Here is an 18,681-nt window from a genome sequence, read left to right on the forward strand (position 1 = left end):
CTGTCAGATGTCCTGTTCATCAATATTAATAATCAATATGATATTTATCCCATAATATAAAACTCTATTCTGACATTAGTCCTTATTGTTTTGGATCCCAGACCCCTGTTAGAACAGAAACACCTGGATTCAATGTGTCCACAGACTTTTTCCATTTGTGTTGGACTTTAATTCTATTATGAGGCTAACGACATGAACAGAACATACAGGAACACACGCTGCATACAAGTAAAAGTCCAGAGGAACGCATCAGAGACGACAAACGACGGAGGGAAGAGCAACCGTAACACAAGCAGAGACAGAAGAGACGAAGAAGAGGAGGAGGCAGAAGAGGACAGGATGGAGGGAAGCAGAGAGGAAAAAAAAAAAAAAGAGGAGGGAGGAGCGTTTTATGACAACGAGACCATGGTTCTGTGACAGAAGGTGGAGGACCAGATGGACCAGTAGGATTCACTGTATCTACACAGCTCAGATGGAGTGGATTAACTGGGACGGTACATAAAACCACAGTAAACGGACTTCCACTGGGTCTGAACACACTTCCAAAAGTTTGGGTTCTGCCTTAAAGCTGCAGTACTTTAAAACTGGGAAGAAAAAAACAAGGTTCTAATAGTTTTGGATTTTCATTATAGTTTAGTTTTATTTAGTTTGGACTTTTTTTTCTCTAATTCAGTTCGGTTTAATTCGTTTTTAGAGCAGGTTTGCTAGTTTTTATTAATTTTCATTTTTTTCTAAATGCTTAGTTTTAGTTTTGTTTCAGTATTAATTTTAGTTTTGTCATATCTTTTCTCTTCTTCTCTGTCGTCGTATTCAAATAAATCCCAGACAGGACTCTGCTGCTTTCTCCCAGCTTTAGTCTCCATGTTTCCAGGTAGAGTGGGGACCAGAAGACGACTGGAAACCACAAGTGACGGACCGTCAAGTGTCGTATGGTGCCGCTAGCTAAAATTGCTCGAGTGAAATTAATTTATTTTATATCAATCTGACATTGACAAAGATGAAAACGAAGGGAATTTTATCCATAATTTTTATCCGGCACTTCTCCATCTTTTTAGATTACACTTATTTTTCTGAAGAATTTTTTTTTTTCAGGTTATTCTCATCTTTTTTGTTTGGATAGTTTGTAAATGTAAATATTCTTATGACTTAATGTTTTTTTTTTGGTTTTTTTTTTGCACTAAAACATCAAGAAACATCTGGAGTTGTCATTATTTATAGGTTATTATGCTTGTGTTTTACTGGTCCAACCCACTTCCAATATCCTTAACTGCAATTTGTGGATAGTATTTATTTTTAGATGTTTATTACAAGTAACTGTGTGATTGTGTTTTAATTGTTTTTACACTGTTTTTATACTTCTTGTATGGTTGGACTTTTATTCTGATTGTATCTTAATCTTTTATACTTGCATTTTGAGAGATATCTATCTATCTATCTATCTATCTATCTATCTATCTATCTATCTATCTATCTATCTATCTATCTATCTATCTATCTATCTATCTATCTATCTATCTATCTATCTATCTATCTATCTATTGCAGTTCAATCCCCATTCATATGGAACTCCACACAAGGGAGAAAGAAAACACAAACTACAGATTGATGACGGTGTGGTTGGAAAAACGAGAGTTAAGAAAAGAGGGAAAAAGACGAGAAGGAGGGAAGGAGGTACATACACTGAAGTTATTTCCACGAGGTCTGTGTCGTCTCCGCTGCAGAGCAGGTAAACACAGAGATGATACATAGAGCAGAGCAGTGGAACACACACACATCAACACACACACACACACAAAACACACACACACACACACACACCAAAGGTCACATGGACCCAAAGAGACGGAATATATGGATGTAAAAAAAAAAAAAGTTTGGAGGAGATGAAATCCAATAAAAACCAAAATCAGATGAGGAGTTTTGGAACGTAAACCAGATTAAATGAAAAAGAAAGGTGGAAAAAAAACGGACAAATATAAGTGAAAACGAGAGGAGACAGAGAGGAAAAAGAAGAAAGAGAAACCGGTTAATTAAAGGAAGACCACATAAATAAATGAGTGCAGACAGAGGACGCCGTCACTCACACACACACACACACACACACACTTACCGAAACATGGGGGGGTCTCTGAAAGGCAGAGCAGTGTTAGAAGACAGTAAGTAACAGGAAACACACACACACACACACATATGTACACACACACATATACACACACACACAGCGGTCTAGTCCTGCCTCTGTTCAGTACTGATCACCATCCACTGTGGGCTCCGGGGGGCAGGGGTGTCATAGGTGTGGAGTCTGTTTGGGGGGGGGGGGGGGGGTCATAGGTTGGAGTCTGTTTGCACTCAAACATCCATTTAAATATAAAGCAAACCCACGAAAAAGGCCTTAAAATGGAAAAATGGAACTGATTAGACTAAAGAACCTACAGGTTTAAGAGCAGAAGAGAAGAGAGGGAAATATGAAAGAGCAACTGACAGGTTAAAGAGGAGGAGGAGGAAGAAGAGGAGGAGGGAGAGGAGGAGGAAGAAGAGGAAAAGGAGGAGGAGGAAGAGGAAAAGGAGGAGGAGGAGGAACCTGCTCACATTTTCTCATACTTTGTAGTTTTTTGTAGTGATGTCACCAATGACATCACTGCTAACACTGACACCAACCAATCAACTTCCATGTCCTATTATTATGATCCTGCAGTTGAACCAATCAGATGTTGGATCTACAGTTGAACCTGTCAGATGCTCTTTAATCCCTGAACACACATCAGATCCACTCTGCTCTTCTCTCTCTTCTATCTCTCCCACTCCTGTGATAAACTGAGCTCCTGTCTGACACACTGTTGAACCACTCATCTTCATCTTCATCTCCTCTTAAAGCTCATACAGCAAACAGCACTGGATGGAGCCACCAACACCAACACACCAGAGTGAGAGCAGAGGGACGCAATGACATGTAGGCGATGGTCATGAATGTATGTGTGTGTGTGTGTGTGTGTGTGTGTGTGTGTAACAGCAGCCAGAGGCTTCGTCATATCATGTAGAAGTCCTGCACGGGAACGTCGTCCTTCAACATATGCTTTTGTTTTTATCTCAAAGAAAGTTATTTTGCAAAAACAAGACACTTTTGGTCACAAATAAATACATAAAAAACTAAAAGACACTGGATTTTTTTTTTTTTTACAGCGCATTCACTTATTAAAGTTCAGTGCAATAATCACAACACATGCACTGTTTTCCTGATTTTACCTTGTATATATTATATATTACCTGTATATACCCTATATTACCTGTATATATCCTTTATTGTCTACATATATCCTATATCATCTGTATAAATCATATATTACATGTAATTTCCTATATACCTGTTATATATCCAAGGTCATCTGTATATACCCTTATTACATGTATATTCTGTATCACCTGTATATTCCTATATTGGCTGTATATATCCTGCACTCTCTCTCTTCTCTCTCTCTCTCTCTCTCTCTCTCTCTCTCTCTCTCTCTCTCTCTCTCTCTATATATATATATATATATATATTATATATATATTATATATATATATAACTTGTATTATCCTATATTACCTGTATATATCTTATATTACCTGTATGTCATGTATTACCTGTATATATAGATCCTATATTACCTGTATATATTTATGTTACTTGTATATATTGAAATTACCTGTATATTTCCTATATTACTTGTATATATCCTATGTATTATTACCTTTATATATCCTACATTTGTGTGACATTTTATACAGTCTACATTTTTGCACTGAGTGTTTTTGCTACTAAACTGATTTTCATTTTTCCTGTGACAATGACAAACATCTGTTCTATTCTATTGTATTCTATTCTATTCTGAAAACATGTGATTCTAATATCGACACATACATACATAAACGCGGTCTGCTAAATGACATGTGAAAGCAGAAATCAGGAGCTTGTTTGTATTTTTCGTATACATGTACTCCTACCTAAACACTGCCCTAAAAGCATCACATCATCTGCATAACATCTGACCACACCTTTGGTAGGAAACTGTCACAACATAAACGTTACTGATCAATTCACATGGATCCGTCACATGTGATGATCTGTTTTACTGTCCTCCATTATGTTTGACATGTGTCCAATATTAAAGTCCAGTTTTTGGGGACCGTGGTCCCAAACTGACCCACATGAACCAATGACTTACAAAAAATGCTAAACTAAAACAACCGCTCTGGAGATGTTTCTAGCTCAACAAAAACTAAAAATACAACCAGTTATATTTATACTGTGAGCCTGTATCTTCAGTCATACAGACTTCAATCATGTTTAGAAAAAAAAGTCTTAAAATCACAAATTGTTTGTAACACATGTGACTCAAACATGCAAAAAACATCAATAACAGACCTTAAATGCAGCAATCTCAAGTCAGCGTTGGTGTGTACTTCAAGGCAGTGCGCAGAGATCGGGAATTAAAAACACCAACTGCCTCACATGACTTCCATCCCAGAATAACTGCTGTGCACCAGCTCCGTCATGTACTTCCGATCTCGACAGTAAGTAAGTCAGTTTGTGGTTAACTACCTGTTCCGGTCACAACAACAGGAAATGGACAAACAGAAAAACTGGAGCGCTTCAACTGTCAGAAAAAGGAGTAAATCTAACCTGAGGGACAGGGATGCACCGATACGACTTTTTCAGTTCCGATGCAGATACCGATGCCGGGGCCTTGGGTATCAGTCAGAGCCCGATACCGATGCACAGAACAGTGGATGGATCCGCTGAACCCTGCTGGGATACTTTGTACCGGATCCAGTCGGTTTAATAACCAAACCTGCTGTCGCTGCCGTCTCAGCTGCCGTTGGACCGGCTCCGTAGTCCTGGTCCACTAGCATTAGGACCATAGCTTCACCAACCTCCTGCTCAGTCTCCACTGGACCAGGTTCTGGACTTGACGGGTCAGTCTGGTTCTCCCAAACAGCAGCCCGTGTCCTGCTGCTGCTGTAGTTGTTCCATTCAAACAACGATGGTTCTGCATTTGTAGCTAAAACCTGTTCACCGTTAGCAGTTCTATGTGTGAAAGTGTCCCCTCCAGTTGAGAACCTCTGCTCTAAATCAACAATGATATTGGATCGGTATCGGGTATTGACCGACGATACGCAAGGCCAAGCATCGGTATCGGCATCGGAACTGAAAAAGTCGGATCAGTGCGTCCTTATCCCTCAGATTAAATTTATTCCTTTTTCTGACAGGTGAAGCGCTGGAGTTTTACTGTCCTTCCATTTTCCCATTGTTGTGACTGGAACAGGAAGTTAGCCGGAAACTCACTGTCGAGATCGGAAGTCCGTCACAGAGCTGGTGCACAGGAATTATCGTAAGGAATGTTGAAAAAGTCACATGGTTTCCAATAGTTTGGTTCACTGGAGTCCGACCTGGACAAGGACACTGGCCGAAGTCTGAATGTAGCTTTGATTTCTCTTTCACATCATATAAAGTAAGAATTATATACGATAATATTTCTATGCTGCTTGTAATATTTAAAACTGAACCTGTCCAAATGAACCACCGCATTGTTTTTTTTCCTTTGCATTTACCTTCGAATGCAGCTGAGTCTATTGTGTTTTCGTATTTACTGACGTCGCACATGAACTCTGGCCACAGTTTACACAGGACAGACACACCAAGGATTGGATGGAAATGAGGGCAGGACCGGGTTAAAGGGGGAGGGGTGTGTGTGTGGGGGGTCATCTATATATAGGGGTGTAATACATAGACTTTTTTTTTTTTTTAGATATATATACATTTGTACTATATATCTAAAGCACTCATCCAGCATTTGGACCCGTTAGCATACTGTTGTGTCGTTAGCATGCTGCGCTAGAAGGATGAGTGGGAGTGGGGTGGAGGAAGAGGGGGTGGAGGGAGGACAAGCAGTGGGACTGGACAGAGAAAGTGAATTTCAAAGTCTCCCTGTTTCCTTGCATCCGGAAAGGAAGTTTTTTTTTCTATCCGTCATCATGTCGATGGATATCGTTAAATTATTCACGTAAACATTAACAAATACAAAAATTATTTACGTCTCATTCCTCTAGTTAAAGCTGTAGTTGATAACATTACTTACACTAGCGCTGTGACTAAAATACAAGCTGAATACGTAACATTTCAGTCGGTAGAAGTACAAAGAATTGGATTGATTTCATTATTTTAACCCATAAAAAACCCAAACAGCCACAGTCATCTACTGATCTAAACTGTTTAATACCTGTTGATCCACTAATCCTATCAATATTCATCAATAATTGGTGTAAAATACAGTTTGTCGTCTTTTCATGGTCATCAGATATGACCATATTTGGATGTTCAGAGGCTCCGTAGTTACTGTGGAAACACCGTCATCTTCCCCAACATTGATTCACCGGTAAAACCCATGGAGTTGGATCAGTGACAGTGGATGGACACACTTGTATTTCTATTCCGTTATTGATATCTTTGCTGAAAAAGTCACTTTTTCTTCAGTTTTTTATTTCTGATATAATAACCCTCAACTTTAGTCTGAGCTTTAACCCTTTCATGCATAGTGGCCACCATAGTGGACAGATATTCTCCAGCTGTTCTCTTATATATTCATGGGTTTAGTTGTTTTAATTCCATGTCCTCCTGAGACCTAGCAATGCATTTTTGTCCTCTGTAGGGGACTAAAGTTTGACAGTTTTAATAAAAAAAAAGCTGTTCATTGTAAAGGACATTCCATTAAAAAATAAATAAATGAAAACAATTTTAAAAATGTATCTGAAAAAACTTGCTTTTTGCAGTTTCCAATCAAGATGACTGTTTAATGTAAAAAAGCTAAAGATTTTCACTTTACTGGATCTCAAGAGGAAATCAGCCAACACATTGGACGCTCATGCATCATCTACACTGATATTCAGACCATTACTGTAACTTTGCTGTTCTTGATAAACCTGGTCTGCACTAACATGTTTGAGAGTAAATCAACAGCTAATTTTCTCAAACAAAAAGTTTTTATTTTTTTTTTATTTTTATTTTTTTTATGTATTATCTCCATGAAATGAGTAAAAACTGGTATTAGAGTATGATAAAATGTGAGAAAACATCAGATTAGCTGCATTGAAAATGTTTTAATTTCATAGTTTTCACAGTATATCACTTTATGATGATGGGTTTTAAATATATGTGTCTTTGCTTCAAAAATGTAACGGATGGTGTCAAGCTGAGTGGACATTTTTGTAACTCCATGAAAAATAGATTCATAAAAAAATTCAATCACGTTGTTTTTTTCATGCCTAAATAGGAATAAAAACACACAGGAAAAAAATCTTGATTGAGGTTCTCATAATTCATGCATGAAAGAGTTAATGAACATCTACATGATTAGTGAATTAAATGTAGGAAAACACCTGATTTTGATTGAAAAAGTGCAAAATACAGAGGATAATATTGTAATAAATAGTGATAAATCCTTTCAGAAAGGTTAAATAGAGAAAATTTGATTTGGGAGCTGACACAAAAGTAGCGCTGGGTCTTTATGGGTTAAAAATTAAAATTAACAAAGTACGTATTTTTGAGTATCATGATTCAATAATACTATAATAATAATAATAATAATAATAATAATAATAATAATAATAATAATAATAATAAACTGGACTCTTCCATATTCGTAGGATGCAAGTACAGACTTGGTTTATTCACTTCCAACCGTCTTCACTCTTAAAGGTAGAATTCCAGACTAACGGTAATGAGCGATGATGACAGTGATGAGGGTGGGATGAAGGTGCTCACTTGGTTGTCTGTCGAGAGGCGGGGCATGGAGACGGTCCGCCCATGCCCATCCATTGGATGATAGGGCTCAGTGTCGGAGTACCCGTCCCGCCCCATCTCCCTCATCTCTACCGTCTGTAAAACACAACCAGAGGGGGGGGCGTGACCACTGTCTGCCGAGGGAGGGAAGGAGGGAGGGGAGGGGTCACTGTGTTCCCAAGGGAGGAGCAAATGGGGAAATGGGAGGGGCTTAAAATAAAATTAATCATCAAGTTTCAAGAACGAGGGACCGCCATTTTGTCCTAATTTATGCAATTGGTCGTTGCATAAATTAACTGTTGCAACCACTGCTGAGGTTAGTTTTCTAATGGGTTTATAGGGTTTCTGCAGGTTTTAGTAGTAGTATCAGTAGTCGTAGTTTATTTTGAGCACAGAGAATCATCAGATAACGAAGAATCATACAACATGGTCAAAAAAAAATAAATAAAATTTTTCTGCGCTTGAAAAGGACTGGGAAGAAGTATAACTTATAGACTCCACCCCTTTTTACAAACTAATAATCAAACTAGATCCACTTCCTTTGCTTTGTTAACACGCATTTTCCTCTGTATATTTTTACAGTAACACAAACCATTCATATACACTTTTTTTAATCACCTCACACACAATCAGATTTGCGTAATCAACCGTTTTTAATTTGAACTATAATATTTATATGCGCTTTAAATATTTACTCCAAATACAATGTGCAATAAATTTGATAGTATCTTCTTATCATGATAACCAATTAACTACAATAATATCTCATGTTATGCGTACTTCTATAATGTTCTATATTTTGTTATTATAGTGGATTTATACATCCTTTTAAATGCACAAATTGAAGAAGACATTTTAAAGTTTTGCTCCGGATTATTCCACAGATGGACCCCTCTGACACAGATACCCTGGCTTTTTATGTTTGTTCTACACTTCATTTTCTTACAGATTTCAGTTCCCCAAACTAAAGAAATCTTTTTTTTTTTTTAGACCATTAAGAATACAAATTTAGACTTATTTCATGCTCGTCCTTGCAAGCACAGTATGTTCCAGTGTGTTCTTTCCTCCATCCAACTACCAAACATACAGTTCTGGAGCTAAATCTGATTAAACTCACACTTGGACCAATATTCAATTCAAGTCATGTTTAACTGAGGCTATTTGAAGTTTTCAAGGTGGATAAACCCAAACATCCCATCTTAACGTCCTGGTGTACTGTGTTAAACTTTGCCCAGGCTGCATCGGTGCTTATTGGTTCGAGGTTGCTTTCATTTTGTATTTTTTTTTAGTGTGCACTGACTTTTATTGGGTTTTATGTATTTTTTAGTGTAGATGTATGACTGTGATTTCTATTTTCTGTCACTTCTGCTGCTGCTGTTTGGGCCAGAACACTCTGGAAAAAAGAGATGTTTAACATCAACAAGCTTTTGTCCTGGTTTAAAAAAAAAAGAAACAAAAAACAAAAAACTTAGCAATACGGTTTTTCCTAAAAATACATTTCAAACCAACGTCAGTCAATCATAGGCTTCGTTCAGACTGAAGGTAAATGTGGAACAAATCTGATTTTTTCACCCATATGTGAACTGGATCTGATCTGTTAAAACCAGTCTGAACAGCACTAATCTGACCCGGACCACTTTCATATGTGGTCCTAAATCTGACCCGGACCACTTTCACATGTGGTCCTAAATCTGACCCGGACCACTTTCACATGCGGTGCTAAATCTGACCCAGATCACTTTTATATGCGGTCCCAAATCTGACCCGGACCACTTTTATATGCGGTCCCAAATCTGACCCGGACCACTTTCATATGCGGTCCCAAATCTGACCCGGACCACTTTCATATGCGGTCCTAAATCTGACCCGGACCACTTTCATATGCGGTCCTACATCTGACCCGGACCACTTTCATATGCGGTGCTAAATCTGACCCGGACCACTTTCATATGCGGTCCCAAATCTGACCCGGACCACTTTCACATGCTGTCCTAAATCTGACCCGGACCACTTTCACATGCTGTCCTAAATCTGACCCGGACCACTTTCACATGCTGTCCTAAATCTGACCCGGACCACTTTCATATGCGGTCCCAAATCTGACCCGGACCACTTTCACATGCTGTCCTAAATCTGACCCGGACCACTTTCACATGCTGTCCTAAATCTGACCCGGACCACTTTCATATGCGGTCCCAAATCTGACCCGGACCACTTTCATATGCGGTCCTAAATCTGACCCGGACCACTTTCATATGCGTCCTACATCTGACCCGGACCACTTTCATATGCGTCCTACATCGACCCGGACCACTTTCATATGCGGTGCTAAATCTGACCCGGACCACTTCATATGCGGTCCCAAATCTGACCCGGACCACTTTCACATGCTGTCCTAAATCTGACCGGACCACTTTCACATGCTGTCCTAAATCTGACCCGGACCACTTTCATATGTGGTCCTAAATCTGACCCGGACCACTTTCATATGTGGTCCTAAATCTGATATTTTCCAATGTGACTTCAGTCTGAACATCCAGGTCTCAGGGACTTTGTAGTGTGTGTGGTGGTGTGTGTGTGTTTGTGTGTGTGTGTGTGTGTGTGTGTGGTGTGGGGTGGGGGGTGGGGGTGGGTGTTGTGTTTTTTATGTAGAAAATCCAAAGGTATAGTTTTTTTCTTGTGTAACTGACACTTTCTTTTACCTTGACTCCAATAAATAAATAAATGTGTTAATTTTGCTTGTTTGTTTCTTTTTTATATGTAGGTTTTTGTTTTGTTGTCTTTTTTTATATTGTGTTTTGTATCTTGTATTTAACTGAAAATACATTCATTCATTCATTCATTCATAAAAGAATGTTGAAAAAAAAAAAGAATCCATTCAGTTTTTCAGACCTTTCACATTTCTTTTGAACATTTTTAAGGCTTAAACTGATCAGATTTTTTCAGAACCTGCAGAAACCCTGTTTGAGCTTGGTCGTAGCGTTTGTGGGTTTGTGGAAAACGCTGTACTGAGCTGATCTGACACTTAAAGTGTGTTTCATTCTTCGCCCCAGAAAAACCCAACACTGGGCGAGTGAATCAAAGAAAACGTATGGTCACTGTTTGGTCGTGATGGGACTAGGGATTAACGATTAGAGATAGGACCATAACCGCCGTCAAACTGCAGAAAGTTAGTATTAGTGTTTAAAATCTATTCTAATGATAACTGTGTTTGATTACAGCACTGCGAAAGAGAAAGAGGAAAGAGAGGGATACAGGAGAGAGAAGAGAGAGAGGGAGAGAGAAAGAGAGAGAGGGAGGGAGAGAGAGGGAGAGAGAGAGGGAGAGAGAGAGGGATAGGGAGGAGAGAGAGCGGAGGATCAGAGAGAGAGAAAGAGAGGAGAGAGACAGAGAGAGTGGAAGAGAATAGAGAGGGAAGAGAGAGAGAGAGGGGAAGAGAAGAGAGGGAGGGGAAAGGAAAGGGAGGAAAGAGAGAGATAAGAGAGAGAGGGAGAGAGAGAGAAAAGAGAGAGAGGGATAGAGAGAGAGAAAGAGAGGAGAGAATGAAGAGAGAGGGGAGAGTGAGAGAGAGGGAGAGCGAGAGGGAGGGAGGAGAGAGAAAGAGAGGGAGAGAGAGAGGGAGTGAGAGGAAAGAGGGAGGGAGGAGAGAGAAGAAGGGAAGAGAGAGAGAGAAGAGAAGGAGGGAGGGAGAGAGAGAAAGAGAGAGGAGATGAAGAGTGGAGAAGAGAGTGAAAGAGAGAGAAGGAAGACAAGAGGAGAGAGAGACAGGGAGGAGGGAGAGAGAAAGAGAGAGAGAGGGAGAGAGAGAGGGGAGAGAGGGAGGGTGAGAGGAGAGAAGAGAGAGAGAGAGAGAGAGACGTGACTATCTCCCTGTGAAAAACAAACTAAAACAGCTCAAACAGCTTTTTAAATACAACTTGGTTTAAATTATTTCAGTGTGTTATTAGTACTTTTTGAACATTTTGAGGACATTTCAACGATACTGTGATAATAATGATAACCGTGATATGAAATTTTCCCATCGTTACATCCCTAGATGGCACTGAGGACACAGATGAGGGCTGTGTGAAGACAGAACAGCCAACAGACGAGGAAGGGACGGGGCAACGTGGAAGAAACGGTGCACCACGCAACACACAACACCTGCCACGTCCAAACCACAGGTCCGATACGACCACGGAGCGTAAGGATCGACGACAAAAGGAGGAAGACGAGACTAAAGGAGGACAGAGGGGGGGATGGACAGGAGCAGACAGATGAGGATGAGACGCACAGAAAACATGGAAAAAAAAAGGGGAGGAGCCCCGAGCTGATCCTGAAGTTGCAACAGCGCTGAAGAATCTAAAAAGTTTAAACAGGAAATGGAACTCCAACAGAGAACAGTCGCTTTTCCATTGACCTCAAGTAGGGCTGTCAGAAAAGATCAGTTCTACAATATATCGCGATATTTCATTGCACTATACTGTATCGACATTAAAAGTATTGTATTGATATTTTTAGGTATTTATTCAAATGCAGATATGATGAGGTTGATTTTTTTTCTTTACTGTTTCTATGTTATTTATATTTTAAAACAGTTTTATTAAATAAAGGTTATTTGAAGCATCCTAAAAGCACTTTTTACTGTCTGAGAGGCAGATGGTAGTTCCTTTGCTGAGATTGCACAAAAATAATATATATAATATATCGCGATATTTCATTTCACGATACTGTATCAATAATAAAAAGCAGTGTATCAATATTTTAGGTATTTATTCAAATGCAGATATGGAGGAGGTTCATTTTTTTTCTTTATTGTTTTATCTTATTATTATGAACACTCTTTTATTAAATAATGTTCGTTCCTTTGTTGGATTGAACTAAAATACTGTCTGATGGGTTCTGAACTAATAGAATCTGAACATTTGAACAGGATCTGAAACTGTAATGTCTGTAAAACAGAATTTCAGTTTGAACACAGGAACATTTGTGATATAACATTAGATCCGGTTGGGATCAATAAAAAGTGTTTGTATTTGTGCAGATTTCTGCTGTAATTCAATTCTTCCAGGAAATAACCATTTAAAAAGAAACAAACCAATGAAAAATTACCTTTTTAACAGTATCATGTTATATCTGATATTTGTATTGTGATCCTAGTATTGTGATTTGTATCGCCAGATTCTTGCTGATACACAGCCCTACCCTCAATTCCGTGAATATAATGCACATAAAAATTTGTCAAACGGCAAAACGACAATTTCGCAGAAAGTCTTATTTTTGACGAAAAGTTTTCACGCTTGCAAGAGGTGTGTAGAAGCCATAATGTAATAACACCAATAACGTAAAAACGGCTGATATGTATAAATTTGCCAAAAAAATTGAGAGTCTAGTTTCGACTGGCTCAACATGTAAAGTCTCATGAGATAACTTTTGTTATGATTTGGCGCTACATAAATAAAATTTGATTGACTGATCCAGTTTTATTTTAGTTTATCTAGTTTTGACTTTTTTTCCTCTAATTCAGTCAGTTTGAATTCGTTTTTAGAGCAGGTTTGCTAGTTTTTATTAGTTTTCGTTTTTTTCTAAATGCTTAGTTTTAGTTTAGTTTTAATTTTGTCGTCTCTTTTTTCTTCTTCTCTGTCGTTGTATTCAAATAAATCCCAGACAGGACTCTGCTGCTTTCTCCCAACTTTAGTCTCCATGTTTCCAGGTAGAGTGGGGACCAGAAGTGAACACAAGTGACGGACCGTCAAGTGTCGTACGGTGACGCTAGCTAAAATTGCTAGAACGAAATAAATCGATTTCGTATCAGTCCAACATTAACAAAGACAAAAACAAGGGGAATTTTATCCATAATTTTTACATTTTTGTTAGTTTGTAAACACAATACAGTTTCAGTTTGTTATCATTGTTTTCTTTAATTATAGTTTTTTTTATTTTAGTTCACGAAAGTGTTTTTTCAAGTCTACTTTTGGTCATTTGTTAGTTTTCGTTAACGATAATAACCTTGTTCTGTTTTTACCACATTTAGTAAATATCAACAAAGTTTTGCGCAGACGTCCAATGGAAAAGCGACTAGTGTAAGCTGATCCAACCCAAACATGTTTGGGATTAAACACCGTCGACATCTGACGGTTATTGTAAATGGATGACGTTAATACAATCGTCTCATTCAGTCGAGTTCCAATGACGTCAGAGGGTCTTTTCACACCTGCCCTGGTTCATCAGTATCTGGTCCACTGCTTTAACTCTGGACCCTTTGGTGGGCTGGATTTGGCCCCTGGGCCGCATGTTTTGCCACGTTTCCACTACGTGGTATCGGCTCAACTCAACTCGACTCAGCCTTTTTGCGTTTCCATTACGAAAAAGGACCTGGAATCTGGTACCCGGTACTAGTTTTTTTGGTTTCACCTCCGCCGAGGTTCCAGGACTGGGGACCAGATACTAAAAGGTGACGCGTAAACACTGCAGACCACTGATTGGTCAGAGTTGTCTCTGTGACCCGCCCTTTTACAAAAAACAGATGTGGACGTTTACAGTAAATCTGTGGTAGGTGAATCCATATGATGACAGTCTGTAAAACTACACCATGGTTTATCCAGGGGTTCAGACGTAAAAATTCAGCATGAGCGATGAGACAACTTGCAACGAGCGAGTTTATCAGCGACTCTGAGCAGACGACACAGAAGTAATGCGCCGCATCGCTATGACGACCAGGTACTGTAAAGTCTGTAGTATCCTGTAATGGAAACGGTCTGGAACAGGACCTGGTACCAAGTCAAGTCGAGCCTTCCACATAGTGGAAATGCGGCATTTGACACCTGTGTCCTAAAGACATGACACTTACCTGAGGAAGTGCAGCCAGTAAGTCAGGGGGTGTGGCTTGTTTTTAAAACTGGCTTTTACTTTAAATCATGTCAGTTTTAGTTTCTGATGTTTGCAGTAACACAACATTTGCTCATTAAGGCTGGTTCTTTTTTTTTAGGTGAGCTTATGTGAACGTTACCGACATGAACCGGCCTGGATGGGACTGTCGGTTACCACGGTGATGGTGTATGCTCCTGCGTTGGCCATACCTGGGGGTTGTGTCGGTTGTCGTGGAGATCATCGGGGTATGGTCTGTCCGGGCTCCAGTTCCCCGTCTTCTGGAACATTTCCTGGGCTTTGGTTGTCACCCACGACTGGCTCTCAGTCATGCCGCCCTCAGGAGGTCTGACACACACACCACACACACACACACACACACCACACACACACACACACACACACACACACACACACACAAAACCAGGGGATTTTAATCAATATTCATGTAACCTGTTGATTAGGGGTGTAAGAAAATATTGGTTCTGCAATATATTGCGATATTTCATTTTCACGATACTGTATTGATATTAAAAAGTACTGTATGGAAATGTAAAAAAAAATTGGGAAAAATGGAATGTGTACATTAATCCAAGAAATCCTTGAATCTGTAGAATTCGATGCTAATTTGTCCTGAACCTGTCTGGGTTTTGTTCGTCTGGACTTTGAACCCAGATTTTCTAATTGTTGTGGTCTGTCTTTTGTTCATTTATTTTTGTTTGTTTATTTTGTCTATTATAAAATGTGGTGATAAAAATAAAGTATATACATACATACATACATATACATATACACACATATATGTGTGTGTACTGTATCTTGATTTTTAGGTATTTATTCAAATGCAGATATTGTGGAGGTTCATTATTGTTTTTTTGTTTTTCGTTTTTGTTTATATTTTATTTATTATTCTTTAAAACTGTTTTATTAAATAATGGTTATTAGAATCATCCTAAAAGTACTTTTTTCTGTCTGAGAGCAGATGGTAGTTCATTTGGAAACTAGGAGAATTAGAAAAATGTTTGATATAGCATTAGATCGTGTTCTGATAAAAAAAATGTGTTTAGTATTTGTGCAGATTTCTGGTGTAATTCAGTTCTTTCAGCAAATAATAATAAATAATATAATAAATAATAATAATAGATGTCCAGTCCCCTCCGTCTTGTCTATATGTTTGTGTTGCTCTACACTGTAAGACTGAATAAGTTGAGTTTACTTAAAAAATTTGAGGAAACCGGTTGCCTTAAAAAATTGAAGTAATGAGTAATGAAAACTTGAGTGTATTAAATATTAAATGCTTGATTTGAGTGGAATTGCTATTTTAAGTACAACACACTAAATGCCAAGTTAATTTAAATTAAAATTTGTTCATCAGTCATCAGTTGATTGGACTCAATTCCAAGTTGATTTAAATTAAAATCTTTTGAAATATACATTGCTTTGTATAACCGCCTGAGACCCAGGGAAGTGACAGTTTTGGCTTTTTTTTTTTTTTTTTTTACATTAAACAACTGTCTTGATTGGAAACTGCATAATGCAACCATTTTTCCACATACACTTTTTTCAGTTATTTTTATCTATTTATTTTTTAGATTTTCCTTTGCAATAAACAGCATTTTATAAGTACAACTGTGAAACTTTTGTCACCTACAGAGGACAAGTACAGGAGGTTAATTCCACTGGTCTACAAGGAAAATGCTTCCAGAATAAAAGTAATGAAATTTTACCACGAGAGTCACTGATAAAGAAAAATCAAGTCAAAAATGCTGGTTGGCTGAACTTTCCAAGATACAGCCTTGGGTCAAAATGTGAAATTCAAGAATTAACGAGAGAATGGGTTTGACTCCAAAGGAATATTTGTCTCAGAGCTACAAGATCTACTTCAAAACACTGTCTGCACATTAGAATACATTCACTTTACAGGTTCTATTTAGTGGAAGATTTATAAAACTATTATATAAATGTACATAAACCAATATATATGTGTAATAATACTCAATCATATACCTTGAAAGCATCAGCAAACCGGCACTTTTGTCATTTATTTTCCAATTAATCTTATTAAATATGTAACATTTAGCACATTTAATCTCTGAAGCAAATCATTTCTGAAGAATTATAAACCAGTGTTATTCAACTTCCTACATTATGGCATGGATGGTAGTTAGGCAAGAAGTTAGCTCAATGTAATATGCCAGTGCAGGAAGTGCTTTTAATTAGGCAAATCACTAAGACATCATATAATGACTATTTAAGAGCAACAGTAAATCCATAGTTCTTCCTCTGGTTCTGACTCATGGTGCAGCTCTACAAAAATACAAAAACAAACACAAAGAGGCCAATAAACACTGACATAACACATTCAGTCCAATTAACACTACCAGCACAACCCCACTGAACCCCTGCACAGAAAAAGAACACATTTACAACAACATGCCCAATACCCACAATGCAATGCACAGATAAAAAAGGTGTGGTCATGACTAAAACTGAGTGATTTAAATCCATTCAACTGAAGCGGTTTCATACTTTCAACTATGTCTACAAATTAGTAGAATATACTGAACATTTTATAGTAATGGAATAAAACTGAAATCATTTAAGTACATTGTAATTAAAGCATTTCAGTAAATACATGAAAACATAATTTCAGACCTACTATATTAAATTTAATACAGTTTAAATCCTTTTTTTAAGTATTAAATACAGATTTGTAAATTCAATACTTTTTCAGTCATCGGTCACCCGTTGCCTCACGTAGAGCCCGACCCCTCCCCAGTCTACTCACATGCTGTTGATGTTTCCTGCATGCTGGGAAGGCCGTTCTGGCCCTGCCCCCCCTGGCCGTCCGTGCCCCCTCCCTCGGAGGGCGGCGCCATGCGCTGAAACATTAATGGCGGTCGGTTCTGTGTGAGATACATGACATGGCCTGCAGGCTGGCATCAGGCACACTCAGGGGGGGCACACACAGGACACAAACACAGGATGCACTCGCTGCATGCACCCACAGGGGGGCGCCATCGGATTGCACATGGACGCACGGCCCCAAGGTAAAGTTCACAGAAAGACGACGGATCTGAGATCTGCCCACCTGCCCTGAACTGACCATTCAGTGGAATAATATGAAACCAGTGCTCCAGTTGAGGGGGGGGTGAGAGGGGATACTACCCCCCCAAAAAATATAAACAGTCAGAATCATCCCGCCTTTCCATCCATTATGTCATTTTATTAGTGAATGTGGTTTTACTATATATATATATATATATATATATATATATATATATATATATATATATATATATATATATGTACATATAATTTGAAAATCTTCCTGATGGAATTTGAAAATATGTTAAATCTTTAGAATTATCGTTAACAAAAAAAGCACTAGCACCCTGGCAATTTATAAAGAATTCTTTAAAATAGACTGACCTGTATGATGTATTTATTATTTTCGTTAGATATGTTGTTTTTTATGCTATTATTTGTCTATTCTACTTTGTGTCTTTAAATCTGTGTTTTTTTTCTTAAATTTATTTGTTGAAATGCTTTTTCTTTTTGACGTCTTGATGTTTGTTTGTTCAAAATTTATATGTCTTGTATACCTGAATATTTTCAATAAAGTTGAGAAAGAAAAAAAAAATACGATCAAATCCACCATGATTTTTTTTACAACTGGAGTACTGGATACTTTGGTTCAATCCTTCATTTGACTTAAAATGATGTTCAGGTAAAGAACGCTGATCTCAGATCTGTGTCAAAGGGAAACTTCTACCTTCGTCATCTGAGGTCAGATTGTGTTAAAGTCACAGTTCTTGGACCAGATTATCAAACCCAGAAAACATACAATTAAAAACACATTTTGCTCAAAAACCATCTTTTGAACACTTCAAAGCGAACCCTGTTCCACTTGGTTTTTAAGAAAAATGCTCTTATCTGATCCTGAATCAGACATCAACGAAGCAACTTCATTAAAAAAAGCCAGAGGTTGGGGTGGGGGGGTGGGGGCTTTCTGC

At 38.2% G+C, this 18,681-nt stretch overlaps 1 protein-coding gene across 1 annotated transcript in view; it reads right to left on the reverse strand.

The window, feature by feature from the left end:
• Positions 1-18,681, reverse strand: part of cacna1ab (calcium channel, voltage-dependent, P/Q type, alpha 1A subunit, b) — a 331,651-nt gene that overhangs the window by 17,282 nt on the left and 295,688 nt on the right. Inside the window, 4 exon segments of the mRNA XM_030154455.1 lie at positions 7,802-7,915; positions 14,878-15,013; positions 17,454-17,469; positions 17,472-17,571. Of these exon segments, the coding sequence (XP_030010315.1) occupies positions 7,802-7,915; positions 14,878-15,013; positions 17,454-17,469; positions 17,472-17,571 (366 nt within the window).

The sequence above is a fragment of the Sphaeramia orbicularis genome, chromosome 1 (assembly GCF_902148855.1).
Source record: "Sphaeramia orbicularis chromosome 1, fSphaOr1.1, whole genome shotgun sequence".
Classification (NCBI taxonomy): domain Eukaryota; kingdom Metazoa; phylum Chordata; class Actinopteri; order Kurtiformes; family Apogonidae; genus Sphaeramia; species Sphaeramia orbicularis.